Source organism: Anomaloglossus baeobatrachus, chromosome 4 (genome assembly GCF_048569485.1).
Source record: "Anomaloglossus baeobatrachus isolate aAnoBae1 chromosome 4, aAnoBae1.hap1, whole genome shotgun sequence".
Taxonomy (NCBI): domain Eukaryota; kingdom Metazoa; phylum Chordata; class Amphibia; order Anura; family Aromobatidae; genus Anomaloglossus; species Anomaloglossus baeobatrachus.
This window is the reverse complement of record NC_134356.1, coordinates 28,569,919-28,594,062: the sequence shown is the minus strand read 5'-3', so window position 1 is coordinate 28,594,062 and position 24,144 is coordinate 28,569,919. Positions and strand designations below refer to the sequence as shown.

The window sequence follows — 24,144 nt, the reverse complement described above, 5'->3', positions numbered from 1 at the left end:
TGGAGATCTTTATTCTGGTGGAAGTAAACAGACTTCCCTCAACCAGGGTTAGTTGCCACATGGCCACACATGGCACCGAGCCTTGGAGAGAGAACTGCAGAAGTGACCCTGCTTAAGACCTCAGAGGCCTACATGAGAAAGTGTAACGCCGGCCTGGATTCACAGACTCAGACGGGGTGTAATGGACAAGCTAGAGGGAAACCACTTTACCAAGCAGGACCCCCAGAACCCTGAAACCCTTTAACCCCTATACAGGGATTTGGAATTACACAGGGCCCTGGAGATCACTATTTGTGGAAGGCAGCAGTCCGAGAGAGAAGTCGTCAGGCAGGGTCAAACCAGGAATTGCAGAACAGGGACAGAATCGACAGGCAAGGACGTAATCAGAAAACGTAGCAGAGGTGAAATCCGGATCAGGCAGCGAGGTACATAAACAGCAGGCAAGAGGGTAGTCAGAAAACACGCAGAAGTCAGACCACCAGAACAACAAAACAGAACAGGGCAGAACAGGAGCCAGAATATCAGAACTATCTCTGGCAGTGGTCAGCAGACAGGAGAGCAATTAAGAAGGGTGTGGTGTCTTCCCATTGGCTGTAGCTTAATGATGGTAACTTCAGCTGGAAGACACACGCCACCTATAGTTAGCCAGTGGTACTGCAGATCCCAAGGAAACCCAGCCCAGTGGACGAGCGGAGCCTGCGCCCGCCGGCATCGACTCCTCTCCCATCACCAGCACCATCCACGGCAGGATCACGGCATCGCCTGGCGATCGGAGTAGAAGACGCTTGAGCGGACTCCGGTGGTGACGTAACAGAAAGTTGATTTGTCCTCCTGACGTGAATTCCGCCCCATCCCATAGCTGATTCCTAGAGTTTGCCTGGTCCTGCATGATCATCAGAAAGGAGGTGTCGTTGCACCTGTGTGCGGGAGCAATCCTAATAAGATCTTTGTCCCTTCGTTCTCCATGATCGTCCATGGCACGGTTTCCTGGATTCCCAGAGGCCATACCTCAATGATAATGTTATTTCTAGTGATGAGCAAGTACTACCATGCTCGGGTGCTCTGTACTCATAACGAGCAGTTGGATGCTCGGATGGGATCAACTCCAGTACCCGAGTATAATGGAAATCAATGGGGAACTCGAGCATTTTTCCAGGAACTCTTCCGGAAAAATGCTTGAGTTCCTCATTGACTTCCATTATACTCAAGACGTGCCCATCCGAGCATCCAATTGCTCGTTATGAGTATCGAGCACCTGAGAGCATGGTAGTGCTCGCTCATCACTACTGTTCATATTTTTTTTTTTTTACAATTGTATCTTTAGCAAGGTGAGCATTTTTAGGGGTGGCCTGGGATTAAGAGGGGTCTGCATTGGGGTTTCTATTTGTTTAAGGAGGATATCTATCCCAGGCTTTGTTGTGTTGGTCTAGGACAGGGTTCCCCAACTCCAGTCCTCGAGGGCCGCCAACAGTGCATGTTTTCAGGATTTCCTTAGCATTGCAAGGGTGTTGGAATCATCAAGTGTGCAGGTGATTAAATTATCACATGTGCAATACTAAGGAAATCCTGAAAACATGCACTGTTGGTGGCCCTCGAGGACTGGAATTGGGGACCCATGGTCTAGGATATGAATTTATGTGAAGGGTCTTTCCTGAAGTCTTAACTTATTTAGGGATATGGATGATATGTTTACGGGGTCGATATTTCATTTAGGGGTCAGTACTTGAGTCAGTATTTATTTAGGGATATATGTTGGGAGGTCTGGTTTGAGGGTCTGTACTTGTTTAAGTGGTGTGGTCTAAGGTATGTTCTTTAATGATAGTTTTTTTTGGGGGGCTGTAAGTTGAAGGGGTTTGGTCTGGGTGCTGTATATATTTAGGAGTTCTCTGTTAGTTGAGGGGTCTTACCTGGGTTCTGTATTTATTTGTTAGACCTTGTCTGTATTAGTTTGGGAACGTAATCTGGGGTCTGAATTAATTTTTGAGTGTAATGAAAGAGTTCACAACTTTTTGTGACTAAAATTGAAAAGTTTGGAGGCATTGGGTATAATAAGAGTTAAGAATAAAAAAACTTTTGTGCAGTGTGACGACTTTTCCCAGCACTTTTCAGATTCTTCTTGATCTCCTGTCCTAAAAGTTGTGGAGTCTGGATCAGACTGAGTTGAGGGACAAGATCTCCACCCCATGTGAGTGCAGATGTAAGGTTGGATGACGATGTTCTCATGAATAAGCGGACCCAGCAGTGAGACTTCCCGCGATATGGGGGCTGTGACCAGGGGCCAGGGTTACACAGAGAGGAAGCCTTGTTTTTAATCCATGACTATTACACTGAGCCTTGAGATCTCAAAAACCTGAGAAGCTGAACGGAGAGCTCTGACCGTACACAGGGATGGGTTCATCTCAGGAGACTTCAGGAGATGGGGCCAAGAAGACAGGAGATGGGGTCGTATACCTGAGGAAGAAGATTACCCTGCTTCGTGCCATCTCTTTGACCATTGGGACTATTATTGGAAGTGGCATCTTTATATCTCCTAAGGGGGTCCTAAAAAACTCTGGCAATGTAGGACTTTCCCTCCTGATCTGGGTGGCCTCTGGTGTTCTCTCCATGTGTGGTGAGTATGTTCCACGCTGTCCCCCATGTTATAGGCAACTTGTTTATAGGCTTCTGATAAGAGGGACCCTTCCGTTTTGTGGAACATGGGCCTTTGACACCTCAGGTACTTAGGGCCTAAGTGCAACGTCCCCAAAGTTGCACCATGAAGTTTTTTCTGCTACGACTATATTGATCAATGAGCTCCATGCTGATAGTGTAGAATCCTACAATGAGTAACTGAACTCTGCGTCCAGCGTATTACACTTAATATTTAGAATGGATCTGTAGTTAGTTAAATTATTTTGTATATAGATTATTTAGTTATCCTGTACTGATCCTGAGTTATGTCCTGTATTATACTCCAGAGCTGCACTCACTATTCTGCTGGTGCAGTCACTGTGTACATACATTACATTACTGATCCTGAGTTACCTCCTGTATTATACTCCAGAGCTGCACTCACTATTCTACTGGTGCAGTCACTGTGTACATACATTACATTACTGATCCTGAGTTACCTCCTATATTATACTCCAGAGCTGCACTCACTATTCTGCTGGTGCAGTCACTGTGTACATACATTACATTACTGATCCTTAGTTACCTCCTGTATTATACTCCAGAGCTGCACTCACTATTCTGCTGGTGCAGTCACTGTGTACATACATTACATTACTTGTCCTGTACTGATCCTGAGTTGCATCTTGTGCAGTATTATACATACATTACATAACGTATCCTGTACTGATCCTGACTTACCTTCTATATTATACTCCAGAGCTGCACTCACTATTCTGTTGGTATACGTCAGCTCTGCCAATGTGGGAAGAGAATGGGTGATGGGTGTGGCGGCGCTCGGCATTCGTTGTAAGCTTCTCCACCTCAATGTCATATTTTACTGCAGAAACGTTATTCCGGTCGCTCACTGGAGTAAAATTTCTGCCACTGAGGACATTAAGTGTTGTGTTCCTCTTATTGAATTTGGCACATCTTACCCCACCGCGCTCCTTCATAATGACTGCCATATACAACGCCAGTCTTAATAAATCAGGCTGAAGGAGTCTAGACTTCAGATGGATTTTATACTAAAAGTGTTTGTTAGGGAAATATTTTTGGCAGAAGAAGAGGAGCAGCTGTTGACCCGTAAGTGAAAAACAAGAACTCTGCAGGGAGCACCAGAGAGAGCAAAGATGACCATTTATCAACATCTCCAGCAAACAGGCTCAGTATATACAGCGCTGTGCAAAAGTTTAATATAAGAAAAATTATTACGCAGAGTAAGAGCACTTTAAAAAATGGAAGTGTTAATAGTTTATTTCCATCAAGTAACAAAATGCAAAGTGAATTAATAAAAAAAGAGAAATCTTAATCACATCAATATTTGTTGATCGCCCTTCACCTTCACTTTTTCTCGTCACTTGTGCAAAGGTTTTGAAGGCTCTCGGCAGGAGGTTGTTCCAAACATCTTGGAGAACCAACCACAGATCTTCTGTGTATGAGGCTTGTGCAGATCCTTCTGTTTCTTGATCCCAGACAGATGTGGATGATATGAGATCAGGGCTTTGCGGGGTCCGGACCATCACTTTCACAGCTCTGCGGGGGTGGACCATCACTTCCTGGGCTCTCTAGGGGCCGGATTATCACTTCCAGGGTTCTGCGGGCCGGACCATCACTTTCATGGCTCTGTGGTGGTTGGATCACCGCTTCTAGGGCTCTGCAAGGACTGGACCATCAATTCCACGGCTCTGTGAGGGTAAGATGATCACTTCCAGGGCTCTGTGGTGGTTGGATCATCACTTCCCCAGCTCTGCGGGGGCCAGATCATCACTTCCAGGACTCCTTGTTCTTAATGCCATTGGCTGGATGTTTGGATAGTTTTCCTAATGCAGAATAAATTTAAAGTGAATCAGACACTTCCCTGATGGTATCACAAGATAAATAAGTATTTGCCTGGAATTGTCAGCACCAAGGACGTCATTAATCCTGACCAAATCCGCAACTCCATTTCCTGAAATGCAACCCCAAACTTGCAGGACCCCCACCGCACTTCACTGCTCCTCCAGACCCTCCTTATTGTGCCGCCCTTCAGTCCCGATAGACACCTTTCCATTATTCCATTAATTCACAGCTGACATCAACCCCAAAAATATTATCCTAATTGCCTTGGCACCAGGGCAATCGGGAAGAGCCGGACAAACCGCCAGAAGTGGTGCATCTAATGCAGGGGTCTCAAACTCGGTTGGGTGTATGGGCTGAAAGTAGAAATAATTTAGTGGGCCGTACTGTTTTTAGGGCAAAGTGACATTTTTCTTGGTACCATATTTTTTTTATTACCAAACCCCTTTGAATCACTGTTTTTGAACATTTTTCGCTTGAATATTATAACAAATCTGCACTTTTTTGCTTTCATATACAGTGTATATATATATATATATATATATATATATATTATATATATATATATATATATATATATATATATATATATATATATATATACCCATATTTTGATGGTAAAAAATTGCCATGCTTTATTTTATTTGTTTTTTTTTTTTACATTTTATCTCCTTTTTGTACGTAATATAGTTTTACAATTGGCACCATATAGTAATTTTAATGTTGACCAACACCTTGTAGTAATGTTCCCATTCTGTAGTAATCTGCCCAGGCTTGTCACCATCCTGTAGTAATGTTCCAATCGTTGTTCCTTTTCTTGCAGTAATGTGCTCATCCTTGTCCCTATCCAGTAGTAATGAGACCATCCTTGTCCCCTTCTTGTAATAATGTGCCCATCCTGTTGTAATGTGCCCATCCTTCTAACCATCCTGAAGTAATATGCCCATCCTTGTGCCCATCCTGTAGTAATGTGCCCCATCTTTGTCCCCTTTTACTAATGTAACCATGTAATGTCCCTTTTACTAATATCCCCTTCTTGTAGCAATGTCCCATCCTGGTCCCCTAGTGTGCTGTTCTTCACATACACACACACACACACACACACAAAACAAAAAAAAATTCGTCTCACCCGTCCTCCGTTCCCTCGGCATCCTCTTCCCTGCTCCTTGTGGCCCGCAAGCACATGGACCCAGTAACAATCGCAGCTGGTGCAGGGGCAGCCGCTGTCAGCACTTCATATGAGATTCAGATGAACGTTTTGCCGGCACTGCGCAGAGTCAAGATCGTTATACGCATCAGCTGCTTGTCTCTAATTGACTAATAGGTGCCATTGAAATAGTTGGGCAGAGAGAGCTTGACTCTGCGCAGCGTCGGCAAAACATTCATCTGAAATAAAGCGCTGACGGCTGTGGCCCCTGCACCGGCTGTGCTCATTACTAGGGTCATGTGCCTGCGAACCGCAAGAAGAAGCCTTAGGGCTCATGCGCACGTAAGTGCAGAATATTCTGCAGCGATTTGACAGCACATGTGCGTGTCAAATCACTGCAGACAGACTGCATAATGAATGCAGTTTTTTTAAAAAAAAGCTGATTTCATGTGCTCTGGATGCTGCCCCCACCATAGACAGAGCGGGAGCTGCATCCAGAACGAACAAATAATTGACATGCTGCTTTTATGAATGCACGGATTTGGGTCAAAATGTTAGCAGTAATTAGTTCAATTATTCCAATTTTTGAGATTTTTTATTTTGTATAAATCAAAACTACATACCACCAACGTGCAGATATACCCATAAGTACTAGACCAACGGTCGCATATATAAAAATACACAGACAATATGTACAATAAACATATACAGTTGTCAAAAAAGTGAAGGTCTCGCCCTGGACTATGGTATTATATCCTCAGCATTGTCTGTCTACTATGGATCCCTGCTGGGCGCCATGAACCTGCATATCTGACAACTATATCTCGTTGGGCAAGTACTTTATTATAGTTTATCAAGCGCTCCATACCACATGTGGTGCTTTATGTTTAAAACTGTCTGTCTTATTGTAAGTCTTGGTTGCTGATTTAGTGTGTTTATCTTGTAGCCTCCTGATGAACCATACGTTTGTGTTGTATGGGGAAACGCGTTGAGGTGGAGATAACCTTTTTGAGGTGGAGATTATCCAATCTATGAAGTTGAAGGCTCACCTTTATTAATGCAAAGGAAATTGCTGGAGAGTTCCCCCATATACCTCCTTGGATTTATAAGGATTGAAATCTTCCTTTCTTCCATACTATGTGGCGCTGCTTGAACCAGTCTGTGTGGTCCCAAGGATAAGTTGGGCTCTGACTCCATCCCCATTTTCTGTGAACCTTCACTTTTTTGACAACTGTATATGTTTATTGTACATATTGTCTGTGTATTTTTATATATGCGACCGTTGGTCTAGTACTTATGGGTATATCTGCACGTTGGTGGTATGTAGTTTTGATTTATACAAAATAAAAAATCTCAAAAATTGGAATAATTGAACTAATTACTACTTAATAATATTCCTGGGACGGTTTGTCCAATCAGTGTACTGTCAAAATGTTAGCACCCAAATCGCTGCATTCATAAAAGCAACGTGCGCTTGTCTCATGCACAATCTTCATAGATTGTGCTTGGGACGCAGGACGCATGCATTTACGCTGCAGTGCAATACGCAGCGTAAATGCATGCTATTACGCAACATGCGCATGAGCCCTTGGGGGCCGCATGTTTGAGGACCCTGATTAATGGATGCGCCACTTCTGAGGTAGCTGCAAGCTGCCATTTTTAGGCTTTGAAAGGCCAAATAACCATGTGCCCTCCCAACCTGATAACACCAGCCCCCAGCTGTCTGCTTTACCTTGGCTGGTTATCAAATCTAAGGGGGACCCCATGCTGTTTGGGTTTTTTTTTTTTGTTTTTTAAAAAAGTATTTATTTTGTTCACTACTGCGTACAGGCATCTTTCCCATGCCGAAGAGTTTGTTGATTGGCTGCGATGCAGCCTTTTAACAAACTTTATTAGTATATGAACAACACCTGAACTTTGACACAAACTTTTTGAGTTCGGGCCCCGGACACCAGGTGTTTGGTATGAATCCCAAACTTTACAGTTCGGGTTTCCTCATCCCTAATCATAATATCTGAAGTATAAGACAGGGTGTAACTCAGGATCGGTACAGGATCAGTAATGTAACGTATGTACACAGTGACTGCACCAGCAAAATAGTGAGTGCAGCTCTGGAGTATAATACAGGAGGTAACTCAGGATCAGTAATGTAATATATGTACACAGTGACTGCACCAGCAGATTAGTGAGTGCAGCTCTGGAGTATAATACAGGATGCAACTCAGGATCAGTAATGTATGTACACAGTGACTGCACCAGCAGAATAGTGAGTGCAGCTCTGGAGTATAATACAGGAGGTAATTCAGGATCAGTAATGTAACGTATGTACACAGTGACTGCACCAGCAGAATAGTGAGTGAAGCTCTGGAGTATAATACAGGAGGTAACTCAGGATCAGTAATGTATGTATGTACACAGTGACTGCACCAGCAGAATAGTGAGTGCAGCTCTGGAGTATAATACAGGAGGTAACTCAGGATCAGTAATGTATGTATGTACACAGTGACTGCACCAGCAGAATAGTGAGTGCAGCTCTGGAGTATAATACAGGAGGTAACTCAGGATCAGTAATGTAATGTATGTACACTGTGACTGCATCAGCAGAATAGTGAGTGCAGCTCTGGAGTATAATACAGGAGGTAACTCAGGATCAGTAATATAATGTGTGTACACTGTGCCTGCACCAGCAGAATAGTGAGTGCAGCTCTGGAGTATAATACAGGAGGTAACTCAGGATCAGTAATATAATGTGTGTACACAGTGACTGCACCAGCAGAATAGTGAGTGCACCTATGAAGGATAATACAGGCGATGTAACTCAGGATCAGTACAGGACAAGTAATGTAATGTATGTACACAATGGGAACCTTCACAGACAATGGAAGCTTCAAAACGGAGTTCCCCTTTAAGCACAGCACACACTCTTCTCATACACACTCTAATCTCAGTGATTTCCCTGCTTGTGTTTTAGGAGCGTTGTCTTATGCAGACCTGGGCACCTCTATCAAAAAGTCTGGAGGCCACTACATCTTGTTACTGGAGACCCTCGGCCCCGTGCCCGCCTTCCTGAGACTATGGGCAGAATTTGTGATGATCCGGTGACGCTCCTCTCTCTCTCTCTTTCTCCTTTTTTTTTTTTTTTTTTTTTTATTTTTGGATATTCACAATGTTATATTTATATAAATAGGAGTTTTAAATTACCAACAAATGTTTATTTCTATCAGTTTCTCGCCTTTCCATGTTCTTTGCCGGCGTTTAATGAATGGACATTTTCTTCTACGTTCAGCAGAATCCGTGACATTACCTGTGTTTTGCTTTTAGGCCGGCAAATATTGCAGTGGTGTGTTTAGCATTTGGACGATACTTTATAGAACCCCTATATGTACCGTGCAACGCACCGACCACCGCTGTGAAACTGGTCAGTGCCATCGGCATCGGTAAGTGGTGGGTATTCTCCCTCCTGGTCATATTATAGTAGTTATATTCTTGTACATAGGGGCAGTATTATAGTAGTTATATTCTTGTTCATAGGGGCAGTATTATAGTAGTTATACTCTTGTACATAGGGGCAGTATTATAGTAGTTATATTCTTGTACATAGGTTGCTGCATTATAGTAGTTATATTCTTGTACATAGGGGCAGTATTATAGTAGTTATATTCTTGTACATAGGTTGCTGCATTATAGTAGTTATATTCTTGTACATAGGGGCAGTATTATAGTAGTTATATTCTTGTACATAGGGACAGTATTATAGTAGTTATATTCTTGTACATAGGAGCAGTATTATAGTAGTGATATTCTTGTACATACGGGGCAGTATTATAGTAGTTATATTCTTGTACATGGGGCAGTATTATAGTAGTTATATTCTTGTACATAGGGGCAGTATTATAGTAGTTATATTCTTGTACATAGAGGGCAGTATTATACAGTAGTAGTCATATCTGGTACTCAGATTAATGTTTATTCCCTGCAGCATTCCTCATAGCTCTGAATTGTTGGAGTGTTAGTTGGTCGGCAAATCTCCAGACCATCTTTACAGTTCTGAAGTTATTTGCTATTGCACTGATCATTATACCTGGGATGGTGGCTTTAGCAGAAGGTAAGACACGTGTATATGTTTCATAAGGAGGTCGCACATGGTCACTATAGGTTTGTATTATATAAGCTCTATGTGGTAGAATTATCTAGCTAATACATGTTGGTATTAAAAGATTAGTGAAAGGCGGTATTAATTTAGTACTATATGTTAGAAATATTTGAGCAGGGTGTGGTGATTTTTTTCAGTACTGTATATTTGTTATTATATGTTCATTGTGTGGTGGTATTTAATTTCTGGTACAGTGGGGGAAAAAAGTCATTACTCAGCCCCCAATTCTGCAAGTTCTCCCCCTTATAAAGATGAGATTTGCCTGTAAGTGACATCATAGGTGACCACAACTACGAGAGACAAAATGAGAAAACAAATCAAGAAAATAACCGCGTCTGATTTGAGGAGATTTTTTTTGCAAATTATGGTGGAAAATAAGTATTTGGTCAATAACAAAAGTTCATCTTAATATTTTGTTCTATATCCTTTGTTGGCAATTACAGAGGTCAAACGTTTTGTGTAAGTCTTCACAAGATTGGCACACACTGTTGGTGGTATGTTGGCCCATTCCTCTATGCAAATCTCCTCTAGAGCAGTGGTGTTTTGGGCCTGTCACTGGGCAATACGGACTTTCAACTCCCTCCAAAGGTTTTCTATGGGGTTGAGATCTGGAGACTGGCTAGGCCACTCCAGGACCTCCATATGATTCTTATGAAGCGACTTCTTCATTGCCCTGGCGGTGTGCTTGGGATCATTATCATGCTTAAAGAGCCAGCCACGTTTCATCTTCAATGCCCTTGATGATGGAATGAGGTTTGCACTCAAAATCTCACGATACATGGCCCAATTCATTCTTTCATGTACCCGGATCAGTCGTCCTGGTCCCTTTGCAGAGAAACAGTCCCAAAGCATGATGATGCCACCCCCATGCTTCACAGTAGGTATGGTGTTCTTTGGATGCAACTCAGCATTCTGTCTGTTCCAAACACGATGAGTTGTGTTTCTACCAAACAATTCTACTTTGGTTTCATCAGACCATGTGACATTCTCCCAATACTATTCTGGATAATCCAAATGCTCTCTAGCAAACTTCAGATGGGCCTGGACATGTACTGGCTTAAGCAGGGGGACATGTCTGGCACTGCAGGATCTGAGTCCCTGGTGGCGTAGTGTGTTACTGATGGTAACCTTTGTTACAGTGGTCCCAGCTCTATGCAGGTCATTCACTAGGTGCCCCAATGTGGTTCTGGGATTTTTGAACACCGTTATTGTGATCATTTTGACCCCACGGGGTGAAATCTTGTGTGGAGCTCCAGATCGAGGGAGATTATCAGTGGTCTTGTATGTCTTCCATTTTCTTATTATTGCTCCCACAGTTGATTTCATCACACCAAGCTGCTTGCCTTTTGCAGATTCAGTCTTCCCAGCCTGGTGCAGGGCTACAATTTTTGTTTCTGGTGTCCTTCGACAGCTCTTTGGTCTTCACCATAGTGGAGTTTGGAGTGTGACTGTTTGAGGTGCTGGACAGGTGTCTTTTATACTGATAACAAGTTCAAACAGGTGCCATTACTACAGGTAATGAGTGGAGGACAGAGGAGCCTCTTATAGAAGAAGTTACAGGTCTGTGAGAGACAGAAATCTTCCATGTTTTTAGATGACCAAATACTTATTTTCCCCCATAATTTGTAAAAAAAACCTCTTGCCAAATCAGATGCGGTGATTTTCTGGATTTGTTTTCTCCTTTTGTCTCTCATAGTTGTGGTCACCAATGATGTCAATTACAGGCAAATCTCATCTTTATAAGTGGGAGAACTTACACAATTGGGGGCTGGCTAGACCTGGCTAGTTTCCTGTCAGCGTTGAGAAACACATGATGGTGTCTCCGCGGCTTTCTTATTTGCATACTTCCCAGGGGGCGTTGCTCTAGAATCACTGCGTTGAGAAACACGTGATGGTGTCTCCGCAGTGGATATGTTGATCTCCCTAAGGTCAACAATGCTTGCTTAAGTAGTCTTTTACTAGGCATTGCCCCCACTAGCCAGATTCCTACTCCACACTGATGAGGGGCAAATACCCCGAAACGGCTGTCTGTGGATGGATACCATGTTTGGTATAGGTGGTCTCCTTGACTGGAGACTGCCCTTCCCGTGGTTGTTCCTTCCCGGTGAAAGACCTGGCTAGTTTCCTGTCAGCGTTGAGAAACACATGATGGTGTCTCCGCGGCTTTCTTATTTGCATACTTCCCAGGGGGCGTTGCTCTAGAATCACTGCGTTGAGAAACACGTGATGGTGTCTCCGCAGTGGATATGTTGATCTCCCTAAGGTCAACAATGCTTGCTTAAGTAGTCTTTTACTAGGCATTGCCCCCACTAGCCAGATTCCTACTCCACACTGATGAGGGGCAAATACCCCGAAACGGCTGTCTGTGGATGGATACCATGTTTGGTATAGGTGGTCTCCTTGACTGGAGACTGCCCTTCCCGTGGTTGTTCCTTCCCGGTGAAAGACCTGGCCAGTTTCCTGTCAGCGTTGAGAAACACATGATGGTGTCTCCGCGGCTTTCTTATTTGCATACTTCCCAGGGGGCGTTGCTCTAGAATCACTGCGTTGAGAAACACGTGATGGTGTCTCCGCAGTGGATATGTTGATCTCCCTAAGGTCAACAATGCTTGCTTAAGTAGTCTTTTACTAGGCATTGCCCCCACTAGCCAGATTCCTACTCCACACTGATGAGGGGCAAATACCCCGAAACGGCTGTCTGTGGATGGATACCATGTTTGGTATAGGTGGTCTCCTTGACTGGAGACTGCCCTTCCCGTGGTTGTTCCTTCCCGGTGAAAGACCTGGCTAGTTTCCTGTCAGCGTTGAGAAACACATGATGGTGTCTCCGCGGCTTTCTTATTTGCTTACACAATTGGGGGCTGACTACATACTTTTTTTCCCCACTATACGCTCAAGTGCTGGGCAGTCCAGCTTTTTTTGGTGATCTGGCTCCACTCACCAAAAAGACACCATTATTTTGGATCCTGAATGGATCCCTATTTAATATGTGTTCCCGCCGGGTGAGCACATCTTTAAAACGATGTTAATGTGGGCAAAACTCTACCCACTAGCGGCTGAAACCCCGCTCACTTGCAGGTAACCAATTAAACTGATGAGTGGGTGGGATTTGGGTAGGATGGGCGGGGTTTGGGTAGGATGGGCGGGGTTTGGGTAGGATGGGCGGGGTTTCGTCCAGTGAGAGCCATTAGGAAAATTAAGCGGCTCTCACTGGGGTGTCAGCTCCCATTGTTCCCAGTAGGGAGTCGGCTTTTTTTCTTGGATCGTTCCCGAACGACCCATCACTGGTTTGTGCACGATTGTGGTGGAATTTTATAGAATTAGTATTTGACCTGTACAGAATATATTTGCCATGGCTGTAATATACTTATGTGTGCCCCATGCTCCATATCGGGGGTAATGACAGGTGCCAATCAAAATCTGGACTTTTTGAAGCTCCTATTCTTTCTTTTTTTCCCTTATTTATTTGTATCCTGGGGAAGGAATGTTTGTATTTCCCGAGACTGATGGAACTTTACATTTTAGGAAAGACTGAAAACTTCCAGGATGCGTTTGATACAAATTCATTGGCTCTGGATAAAATCCCCCTGGCATTTTATTCGGGAATGTTCGCCTTTGGGGGCTGGTAAGTGACGCTGTTTAACCATAGGGGGAACTATCGTGCTCATAACTCCTGTTAGACCCCAGAGAAGAAAAAAAAGTAAACGGTGCCAAAGGGTGAGAATACCTTTGCAAAACTCTGTCGATTTTGCCACCTGTGTTCCTTTAGGGTGTGAATACTTTTGCAAGACACTGTCACTTTTGCCATTTTTATCCCTCAGGTGTGTGAATACATTTGCAAGACACTGTCACTTTTGACATCTTTGGTCCTTAAGGTTGCGAATACATTTTCAAGGCACTATCACTTTTTTACATCTTTATTTCTTAAGGGTGTGGATATTTGTGCAAGGCACTGTCACTTTTGACATCTTTATTCCTTAAGGTTGCGAATACATTTGCAAGGCACTGTCACTTTTGACATCTTTAGTCCTTAAGGTTGCGAATACATTTGCAAGGCACTGTCACTTTTGACAGCTTTATTCCTTAAGGATGTGAATACTTTTTTCTTTTTTTTTTGAAAGGCACTGTAACTTTTGACATTTTTATCCCTTAACGGCGTGAATAAGTTTGCAAAGCACTGTCACTTTTGGCAGATTTATTCCTTAAGGGCTCGGAGACTTTTGCAAGACGCCGTCACTTTTTTGACCTCTTTATTCTTTAGTGGTGTTAATACTTTTGCAAGTCACTCAACATTGACAGATTTATTCCTTAAGGGTGTGAATACTTTTACAGGGCACTCGCTTTGAGATCTTGATTCCTGAGTGGTGTGAATACTTTCGCACAGCACTCATTTTTGACATCCTTATACCTTTTTTTTGTTCTTTTTCAGGTTTTACATTACTTTCGTTACTGAAGAAGTTATTAATCCGGAAAGGTAAAAACGTAAAAGCAAAAAAATACTGAAATAAAAAATTGTATTAAAATGTTGTGTCCTCCCCCAGGAATATTCCGATCACTGTGATCGTCTCGCTCATCATCGTCACAATCTGCTACCTCCTCACTAATGTCTCCTATTACACCGTCCTGACCACCAGTGAAGTTCTGACCTCGGAGGCCGTGGCCATGGTGAGCGACGTCTCTCTGAATAATACCCATCGTGACAATAGAGTTGGGCACACTGTCTGCAGCCACCACTAGGTGGAGCTCACCACAAACAGATCCCAATAATAAATCTGTATACAGTGAGCTCCCTCTAGTGGAGACTACAAGCAACTAGACTTTTCATAATTTCATTTGTTGGCTAAGCAGGGAATATGTAGATATTTCTAGAAATGAATAAAGATGGACATCTTAAAAGCCTCATCTAGTGTTAGTAATACGTAACACTCATCTTTTTCTCCTTTAAGACCTTCGCCGACTATACTGTGCCCCAAATCGCTCCCGTGATCTCCCTACTGGTGGCCATGTCTTGCTTTGGGGCCTTGAATGGCGGAATTTTTGCTTCCTCTAGGTACGTAAATTAAGCTCCATGGTCTTCATTTTACATTTTAACCACTCATAACCCCCCAAATGACCATAAGACATCCTCCCACCCCTCCCCAGCACCCCTACTACCCCTCACCCTCACCCCTGCTACCCCTCCCCCCACACCGTAAAAATGGATCATGACCTCAGCTCCATTCACTTCTATCAGAGTCACCATCTCCTTCATGATGGACAATGGAGGGGTGACAGCAGACATCTTATTAAATGCCGTGTCTCATAATTAGGATGCTATTCGCGGCCTCCAGAGAAGGGCACTGGCCTAATTTGTTCTCGATGATCCACATCAGAAGACACACGCCTCTTCCAGCTCTGTTACTAATGGTACGATATTCACATTTTTTTATATATATTTTTTAAAAATAAATTAATAGTTTAGTCCCATGATGCTTCACTTTCCCATGCAGTTTTGTATATGTGGAGTGTATATAAGTGTTACCTACTTAGGCTTGGAAAAAAAAAAAAACCTAGGACACATGATCATAACCAGGGGTGGCAGATCCACATGGTCCTTGGCTCCTAGGAGACAAAGCTACAAAGGGCCGAGTTTGCAGTCACAACAGAACCTTGTTTCCTGAAGGGTGCAGAGGAAGAAGTTGCATCAAGGACTTGTTTTCTGAGGTGTATAGCTATAGCGGTTGCAGTCTTGGTTCCTCAGGGGCGTGGCTATAAGAGTGCAGAGGTAGCAGTCACGCCAGGCCTAGGTTCCTAAAGGATGTAGCTTTAAAGAATTCAGGGGTAGTCCACGGGCTTTGTTCCTCAAAGTCATCACTATACAGGTACAGAGGAACCTATCACTCATCTTGGTTCCTGGGAGGCGGAGTCTTAAAGGGTGCAGAGGGAGAACACGGCCCTTGTAACTGAAGAGAATAAGAAGTGCAGAAGTAGCAGTCACACCAAGCCTTGGTTCCTAAAGGGGGTAGTTTTAAACAATTAATTGGCAGCACATGGCCTTTGTTCCTTGGAGTCGTCACTATATGGGTGTAGTGGAAACTATCAATAGCAGTCTTGGTTCTTAAGGGGCAGAGCTTTAAAGGGTGCAGAGGGAGAACACGGCCCTTGTAACTGAAGGGAATAGGGAGTGCAGAAGTAGCAGTCGTGCCAGGCTTTGGTTCCTAAAACGTTTAGCTTTAAAGAATTCAGGGGCAGAGCACGGCCTTTGTTCCTCAGGGTTATCACTATATGGGTGCAGAGGAACCTAATCACTAGCAGTCTTGGTTCTTGAGGGTCCGGAGCTTTAAATGGTGCAGAGGGAGAACACGGCTTTGTAACTGAGTGGTATAGTAAGTGCAGAGGTAGCAGTCAGACCAGACCTTGGTTCCTAAAGGGTGTAGCTTTAAATAATTCAGTGGAAGCACACGGCCTTGGTTCCTCAGGGTCATCACCATACAGATGCAGAAGAGGAACCTATCACTCTCAGTCTTGGTTCCTTGGTGGCGGAGCATTAAAAGGTGCAGAGTGAGAACACAGCCCTTTTAACTGAGAGAAATAGGAGGTGCAGAAATAGCAGTCATGTCAGGCCTTGGATACTAAAGGGTGTAGCTTTAAAGAATTCAGGGTTAGCAAATGGCCTTGGTTCCTCAAGGTCCTCACTATATAGGTACAGAGGAACCCATCATTCCTATCCTTCAGTCTTGGTTCCTGGGGGTGCAGAGGGAGAATACAGCCTTGTCACTGAGGAGCATTGTAACTGCAGAAGTATCAGTCATACCAAACATTGGTTCCTAAAAAAGGGTAGCTTTAAAGAATTCAGGGTCAAAGCACGAGCTTTGTTCCTTGGGGTCATCACTATACGGGTGCAGAGGAACCTATCACTCACAGCTTTGGTTCCTGGGGGGGCAGAGCCTTAAAGGGTGCAGAGGGAGACCATAGCCCTTGTAACTGAGGGGCATAGTAAGTCAGAAGTAGCAGTCACACCCCAGCCTTGGTTCCTGAGGGGCACAGGTAGACTTTACATGCCCGGCCTTACCTTCCAGGAGATATAACCTTAAGATGCAGAGGTAGTGCACGGCCTTTGTTCCTCAGGGGCATGGTCATAATGGATACAGCAGTAGAAGTCACAGTCAGGCTTGTCTTCTTATAGGAGCACATGTGTATTTGGGCCCAGAAGCTTCTAGTTACACATCCTGACCATAACTATCCTCTGGCCTTACTGCTTTGGTGTCTATTCCGCAGATGCCTCTGGTTTTCCTAATGATTGGCATTGGGGATCTCTACGGACTCTTGAACTTCTACAGTTTTTCTCGATGGCTTTTTATGGGATTAGTCACCATTGGCCTGATTGTTCATCGTCGGAGACATCCTGATCTCCCCCGGCCCTTCAAGGTTTGATGCTTTCAACCACGTACTGCAGCATTTCCACCTTTACTGGTTCGGCATTAACCATCTCTGCCATTTTAATTTTTTAAAGGTCCCTTTGATTATACCCATTGTGTTCAGCACCATGTGCCTTTTCATTGTGGGATTGTCACTGTACGCGGACCCGGTGAACACCGGCATCGGCTGTCTCATCACATTAAGCGGTGTGCCGGTATATTACATAACCATCCACAAGCAGCTATTGCCCCCGAGGTTGAGGGAAACCATCAGTAAGTAGAATATGGTTCTTAATCTTGAAAGAAATTAATCAATATTGGCAGTGGCCCCTTCCACTTTTTGGGGATAGGTTGTATCGTGGTATGGAGTCAAGTCTATGTAGACTTCCTGGGAAAACCATTGTTTAGTAATCATAATACTGCCATACTGTACACAGAATATTACAACCATGCTACCAAAATACATATCTACCACAACCCCACATTAAGTGCTAAATTGATAAGTGTGGCAATGCTTTTGTTTTTTTCTTGGGAATCAGCAGAATTGTGAATTCAGCTCTGAAGGCTGATCCAGTTGTCTATGCCTCTAATTTCTGATATTTATTTTTTTTCCATTTTTTATTTTGAATCAAACTTTTTCAGATCTCCTGACATTGAAGATGCAAGTACTGATGGAAGTTATCCCTCAAGAAATAAAAACCTACTAAGATATGAAGTCCTGCTGCCATCACGCACTGTCCTCAGCCTAAGACCTTGTACATAATAAAGCTAGTTACAGAGTATAAAGCCAGTTTCATGTGTGAAGCCACTATCCCTGCTGAACTGGAATTGGGGCACCTAAGCTGTCCCTCAAGCTAGGGGGCCCTACACTATCCCTAACCTCAGGGATATTCCTGAAGGTGGAGATGCCCGAGTCTCCTTCCTGGCCCTGCTCCTGACCAGTCCTGATCTGATTCCTCCTCCCCCCCCAGGGAGGGACAGGACAGGAGTGTGATGAAACCCACAGATAAAGACAGACAAGGGAAGTCCAAAACTCTGTCACACAGCACACACATACAAAAATAAAGACAATAAGAGATTCAGGAGGAAAGACGAGAGCAGGAAGAAACAGGGGTACGCTCCACAACCACTCCAAGCAATAGTTTAAAGATTCCAATAGAGAGAAAGACTCCTTGCCATGTGAGTGCCATTTTAAGAGAAGAGTGGTCAAGAGCGGGGTGCAACAGAAGATTAGAGACAGAACAAGGCCTGATAACATGGACATCTATATTCTGCTGGAGGTAAACAGACTTCCCTAAACCAGGGTTAGTTGCTACTTGGCCACACATAACGCCGAGCCCTGGAGACAGAACTGCAGGAGAGACCCCGCCTGAGACCTCAGAGGCCTACATGAGACAGTTCATTTGTTCTCCTGACATGATTCTCATAGCTGATCCCTAGAGTTTGCCTGGTCCTACATGATCATCAGAAAGGAGGAGTCGTTGCATCTGTGTGCGGGACCAGTCCTAGTAAGATCTTTGTCCCTTCCTTCTCCATGATCATCCATGGCGCGGTTTCCAGGCTTCCCAGTAGCCACACCTCAATGGTAATGTTATTGCTAGTAATGAGCAACTCATAAAGTCCCATGGCTTTCAGTGCCACCTATACCCTGATGACATTCAGATCTATCTCTCTGGCCCAGATGTCCACATCTACTGTGCAGAATCCCAAAGTGTCTATCGGCCATATCCTCTTTCTTCTCCTCTCGCTTCCTAAAGCTCAATGTGGCCAAAACTGGACTAATCATCTTTCCTCCATCTCACCTACACTCCCTACCTGATCTATCTAATACAGGGTTCCCCAACTCCAGTCCTCGAGGGCCGCTATCTAATACAATAAATAACATCACGCTCTCCCCAGTACTCGAAGTCCGCTGCCTCGGAGTGACCTTCGCTTCTGCCTTGTCCTTCATACCATACATCAAATCCTTTGCCAACTCGTGCCGTCTTCAACTAAAAAATATTTCCAGAATCCGTCCTTTCCTCAATTCTAACTATATGTTAGTTGGGAGGTCTGGTCTGAGGGTCTTGTTTAGGTGGTGTGGTCTAAGGCTTGTTTTAGTTTCTGTGGCAGGTCTGGGGTCTTTTTTATTCATAAAGTTAGTAAGGTCGGAGATTATTTAAAAGAGCTGACCTGAGGGGTCTATATTTTTGTAGTGGGTTTTGTCTTGGATCTGTATTTCTTTGGGGTCTCTATTTCTTTGAGGGGTATGGTCTGGGCCTGAATTTATTTAATAGGGTCTCTATTAGTTGAATGAGTCTGACTTAGGCCTAAACTAGTTTGTCAGACTTATTTGGGGTCTGTATTAAGGGGGTTCTGACAGGTCTTTATTGTTTTAGACGTTATGGTCTTGGGTCTGTATTTATTCTTTCTAGGTTACATATTAACTTAAAGTGTCTTGCTCTGAGTCTACATTCGATTGTGTTCTGGTGTGAGGTCTATGTATTTAGGGGGTCTTTGCTAGATGAGGTCTTCTGGTCTGGGGTCTGCAAGTATTTGGGGGGGGGTTCTAAAAGTTTAAGGGGTCTGTTCTGAAGATTGAAAGGGGCTTGGGGTCTGTATATATTTAGGAGGTTTCTGCTATTTGAAGGAGTCTGTATATATCTAGAGGGTCTATGCTAGTTTGAGGGAGTCTGGTCTAAGGTCTTCTGGGGCTTCTGTTAGTTTAGAGGTCTTGGGTCTGTTTTTAAGGGGTCTAATTTAGATAAAATGGTCTGATCTAGGGTCTGAGGTCTCTGATAGTTGAGGGATTTTGGTCTGTGGGCTGTAAGTTGAAGAGGTCTGGTCTAGGGTCTGTATATATTTAGGAGGTCTCTGTTAGTTGAAGGGGTCTGTCTATATTTAGGGAGTCTGTGCTGGTTGAGGGAGACTGATCTAGGGTCTGTATATATTGAGGGGGCTTTCGTTAGTTAAAGTGGTCTAGTTTAGAGTCTGTAGTTATTTAAAGGTCTATTTTAGTTAAGCGGGTCTAGTTTGGGGGTCTGTATTTTTTTAGGGCTCTATTTTAGTTAAGGGGGTCTTATTTGAAGGCTGTATGTATTTAAGGGTTCATTGATAGTTGAGATTGTTGGGGAGCCGTGGGCTGTAAGTTGAAGGGGTTTGGTCTGGGTGCTGTATACATTTAGGAGGTCTCTGTTAGTGGAGGGGTCTTATCTGGGTTCTGTATTTGCTTGGTAGATCTTGTCTATTAGTTTGGGATTCATCTGGGGTCTGAATTAATTTTCGAGTGTAATTAAAGGGGTCACATGTATTTTTTGTTACTAAAATGGAAAAGTTTAGGGGTATAGGGTATGATAAAACTTTTGTGCAGTGTGCTCCACTTTTTCTGGCACTTTTCAGATTCTTCTTAATCTCCTGTCCTGGATCAGGCTGAGCTGAGGGATAAGCTCTCCACCCCATGTGAGTGCAGATGCAAGGTGCGATGACGATGTTCTCATGAATAACCGCACCCAGCAGTGAGACTTCCCGCGATATGGTGGCTGTGACCAGGGGCCAGGGTTAGAGGAAGCCTTGTTTTTAATCCATGACTATTACACTGAGCCTTCACATCCAAATAACTGAGGAGCTGAACGGAGAGCTCTGACCGTACACAGGGATGGGGGCATCTCAGGAGCCTTCCGCAGACAGGGGCAAGAAGACAGGAGATGGGGTCGTATACCTGAGGAAGAAGATTACCCTGCTTCGTGCCATCACCTTGACCGTTGGGACTATTATTGGAAGTGGCATCTTTATATCTCCTAAGGGGGTCCTAAAAAACTCTGGCAATGTAGGACTTTCCCTCCTGATCTGGGTGGCCTCTGGTGTTCTCTCCATGTGTGGTGAGTATGTTCCACGCTGTCCCCCATGTTATAGGCTTCTGAAAAGAGGGACTCTGCTTACGAGACACATGTGGACCTTATGGCTCCTGGCCTCCAAGGCAAAATCTGCATCAAGACTCATCCTCATGCTTTGTGACATGAGGATGAGGCCTAAGTGCAACTCCCAAGTTGTGCCCCAGAGTTGCACCATGAAGTTTTTTCTGATACAATTATATTGCTCAATGGGCTCCATGCTGATACTAATCCTACAATGGGTAACTGAACTCTGCGTCCACCATATTACACTTAATGTTTAGAATGGATCTGTATTTAGTTGAATTATGTTGTATATAGGTTATTTACTGTTCCTGAGTTACCTCCTGTGTTATGCTCCCAGAGCTGCACTCACTATTCTGCTGCTGCAGTCACTGTGTACATACATTACATTACTGATCCTGAGTTACCTCCGTTGTTATACTCCAGAGCTGCACTCACTATTCTGCTGGTGCAGTCACTGTCTACATACATTACATTACTGATCCTGAGTTACCTCCTATATTATACTCCAGAGCTGCACTCACTATTCTGCTGGTGCAGTCACTGTGTACATACATTTCTGATCCTGAGTTACCTCCTGTATTATACTCCAGAGCTGCACTCTCACTATTCTGCTGGTGCAGTCACTGTGTACATACATTACATTACTGATCCTGAGTTACCTCCTGTATTATGCTCCAGAGCTGCACTCACTATTCTGCTGGTGCAGTCACTGTGTACATACATTACATTACTGATCCTGAGTTACCTCCTGTATTATACTCCAGAGCTGCACTCACTATTCTGCTGGTGCAGTCACTGTGTACATACATTACACTACTGATCCTGAGTTACCTCCTGTATTATGCTCCAGAGCTGCACTCACTATTCTGCTGGTGCAGTCACTGTGTACATACATTACATTACTGATCCTGAGTTACCTCCTGTATTATGCTCCAGAGCTGCACTCGCTATTCTGCTGGTGCAGTCACTGTGTACATACATTACATTACTTATCCTGAGTTACATCCTGTATTATACTCCAGAGCTGCACTCACTATTCTGCTGGTGCAGTCATTGTGTACATACATTACATTAAGGATCCTGAGTTACCTCCTGTATTATACTCCAGAGCTGCACTCACTATTCTGCTGGTGCAGTCACTGTGCACATACAATCTGATCCTAAGTTACCTCCTGTATTATACTCCAGAGCTGCACTCACTATTCTGCTGGTGCAGTCACTGTGTACATACAGTACATTACTGATCCTGAGTTACATCCTGCATTATACTCCAGAGCTGCATTCTTTTTTTTTTTAGTGTTCAAGGCTGAATTCCACCTTCTTGTTCGTTGTCAGCACATACCTGGTAGTGAGTTACTGATCTCTGTCTAATCAGACGCTGTTGCCCACAGCCATCCACTCTCTAGCTCACGGGCATCGTCAATCATTAGGAGGATTTGCGCTATTTATTATAGATACAATTGGAGAATTTGAGAAATCACAACATTTTTGCGTATCTCGTAGTTGTGCCAAAATGTTTAGACTTTCGGCATTTTCATGGGGGATGGGTGTGGCGGCGCCCGACATTCGTGGTAAGCTTCTCCACCTCAATGTCGTACCTTACAGCAGAAACGTTATTCCGGTCACTCACTGGAGTAGAATTTCTGCCACTGGTTTTAGGCGGATGTGAAAAAATATTATGTAGAGTAAGAATACTTCCAAGTATAAATAGTTTATTTTTATCAGGTAACAAAATGAAAAGTGAATGAACATAAAAAAGAGAAATCTAAATCACATCGATATTGGTGACCACTCTTTACCTTCATCACTTCTCCTCGTTACTTGTACAAAGGGTTTGCAGTATCTAGGTCGAAGGTTGTTCCAAACATCTTGGAGAACTGACCCCCAATCTTCTGGACATGAGGCGTGTGCGGATCCTTTTGTTCTTTGATCCCAAACAGATGGGATGATGTGAGATCAGGGCTCTGTGGGGGCCGGACCATCACTTCCAGGGCTCTGTGGGGGCCGGATCATCACTTCCAGGGCTCTGTGGGGGCCAGATCATCACTTTCACGGCTCTGTGGGGGCCAGTCATCACATCCACAGCTCTGTGGCAGCCAGTCGTCACTTCCAGGGCTCTGGGGGGCTGGATCATCACTTCTACTGCTCTGTGGGGGCCGGTCATCACGTCCAGGGCTCTGTGGGGGCCGGTCATCATGTCCAGGGCTCTGTGGGGGCCGGTCATCACGTCCAGGGCTCTGTGGGGGCCGGTCATCACGTCCAGGGCTCTGTGGGGGCCAGTCATCACGTCCAGGGCTCTGTGGGGGCTGGATCATCACTTCTACTGCTCTGTGGGGGCCGGTCATCACGTCCAGGGCTCTGTGGGGGCCAGTCATCACGTCCAGGGCTCTGTGGGGGCCGGTCATCACATCCAGGGCTCTCTGGGGGCTGGGTCATCACATCCACTGCTCTCGAAGGGCCGGATCATCCCTTCCAAGGCTCTGTGGGGGCTGGATCACCATTTCCTTGGCTCTTCAGGGGCCGGATAATCACCTCCGGGACTCCTTGTTCTTAATGTTATTGGCTGAATGTTTAGGGTGGTTATCCTGCCGCAGAATAAATTTGGAGCCAATCAGACACCTCCCTGATGGTATTATATAAGTATCTTTCTGGATTTCTGAACAAATGAAGAAAAAGACCGACACTCCTTGTATTCTTTATTAAGACAAATCTTTTAATCGTGCAATTCCATGTACAGGCATCACAATGTAACGCGTTTCGGCTTGAGCACAAGCCTTTCTCAAACAGAAGATGATTACTGCATCAAAGTTCCCACACTAAATAACAGGGGTTCATACACCCCTCTCATTTGCATAGTCAAATGTATCCTAATTAGCACAATTAACATATTAATCAATTCAAATCCCAGGATCTACCTCAATATGAAAGGAAAAACATTTATATCTATGCATAGAATATGAAGGAAAGAAAAAAGGACATCAATTATAATTAATGTGAATCATCAAAATAAAATGAATAAAAATAGAAATATTGCTATAAGTTTTTGCTATAATTTCTAATTAT

The 24,144-nt window shown here is 44.0% G+C and overlaps 2 protein-coding genes across 3 annotated transcripts in view; both read left to right on the top strand.

Annotated features, from left to right (window-relative positions):
• The first annotated feature begins 2,154 nt into the window (after positions 1 to 2,154).
• LOC142303077 (cystine/glutamate transporter-like) lies at positions 2,155 to 17,999 on the top strand. Of its 2 annotated transcripts, XM_075344173.1 has the most exons (12): positions 2,155 to 2,611; positions 8,607 to 8,733; positions 8,957 to 9,072; positions 9,615 to 9,740; positions 13,314 to 13,413; positions 14,218 to 14,262; positions 14,330 to 14,453; positions 14,735 to 14,838; positions 15,098 to 15,194; positions 17,046 to 17,195; positions 17,281 to 17,458; positions 17,828 to 17,999. In XM_075344173.1, exons 1-12 carry the CDS (start codon positions 2,389 to 2,391, stop codon positions 17,890 to 17,892), a joined length of 1,455 nt encoding a protein of 484 aa, XP_075200288.1. In that variant the 5' UTR covers positions 2,155 to 2,388; the 3' UTR covers positions 17,893 to 17,999. The 2 variants fall into 2 exon arrangements, with proteins under 2 accessions (XP_075200288.1, XP_075200289.1); XM_075344174.1 differs by lacking the exon at positions 9,615 to 9,740.
• A 2,657-nt stretch (positions 18,000 to 20,656) lies between these two features.
• The window catches only part of LOC142303076 (cystine/glutamate transporter-like), a 34,658-nt gene continuing 31,170 nt past the window's right edge, over positions 20,657 to 24,144 (top strand). The window contains exon 1 of the mRNA XM_075344171.1: positions 20,657 to 21,042. Coding sequence (XP_075200286.1) covers positions 20,820 to 21,042 — 223 coding nt within the window. The 5' untranslated portion in view covers positions 20,657 to 20,819. The remainder of the gene's footprint in view (positions 21,043 to 24,144) is intronic.

Bases quoted from the DNA above. Each gene is read 5' to 3' on its own strand.
- LOC142303077 (XM_075344173.1), top strand. From the start codon at position 2,389: ATGGGTTCATCTCAGGAGACTTCAGGAGATGGGGCCAAGAAGACAGGA. The intron at 9,741-13,313 runs GTAAGACACGTG...TTTACATTTTAG, and splicing joins GATGGTGGCTTTAGCAGAAG to GAAAGACTGAAAACTTCCAG. The intron at 17,196-17,280 runs GTTTGATGCTTT...AATTTTTTAAAG, and splicing joins ATCTCCCCCGGCCCTTCAAG to GTCCCTTTGATTATACCCAT.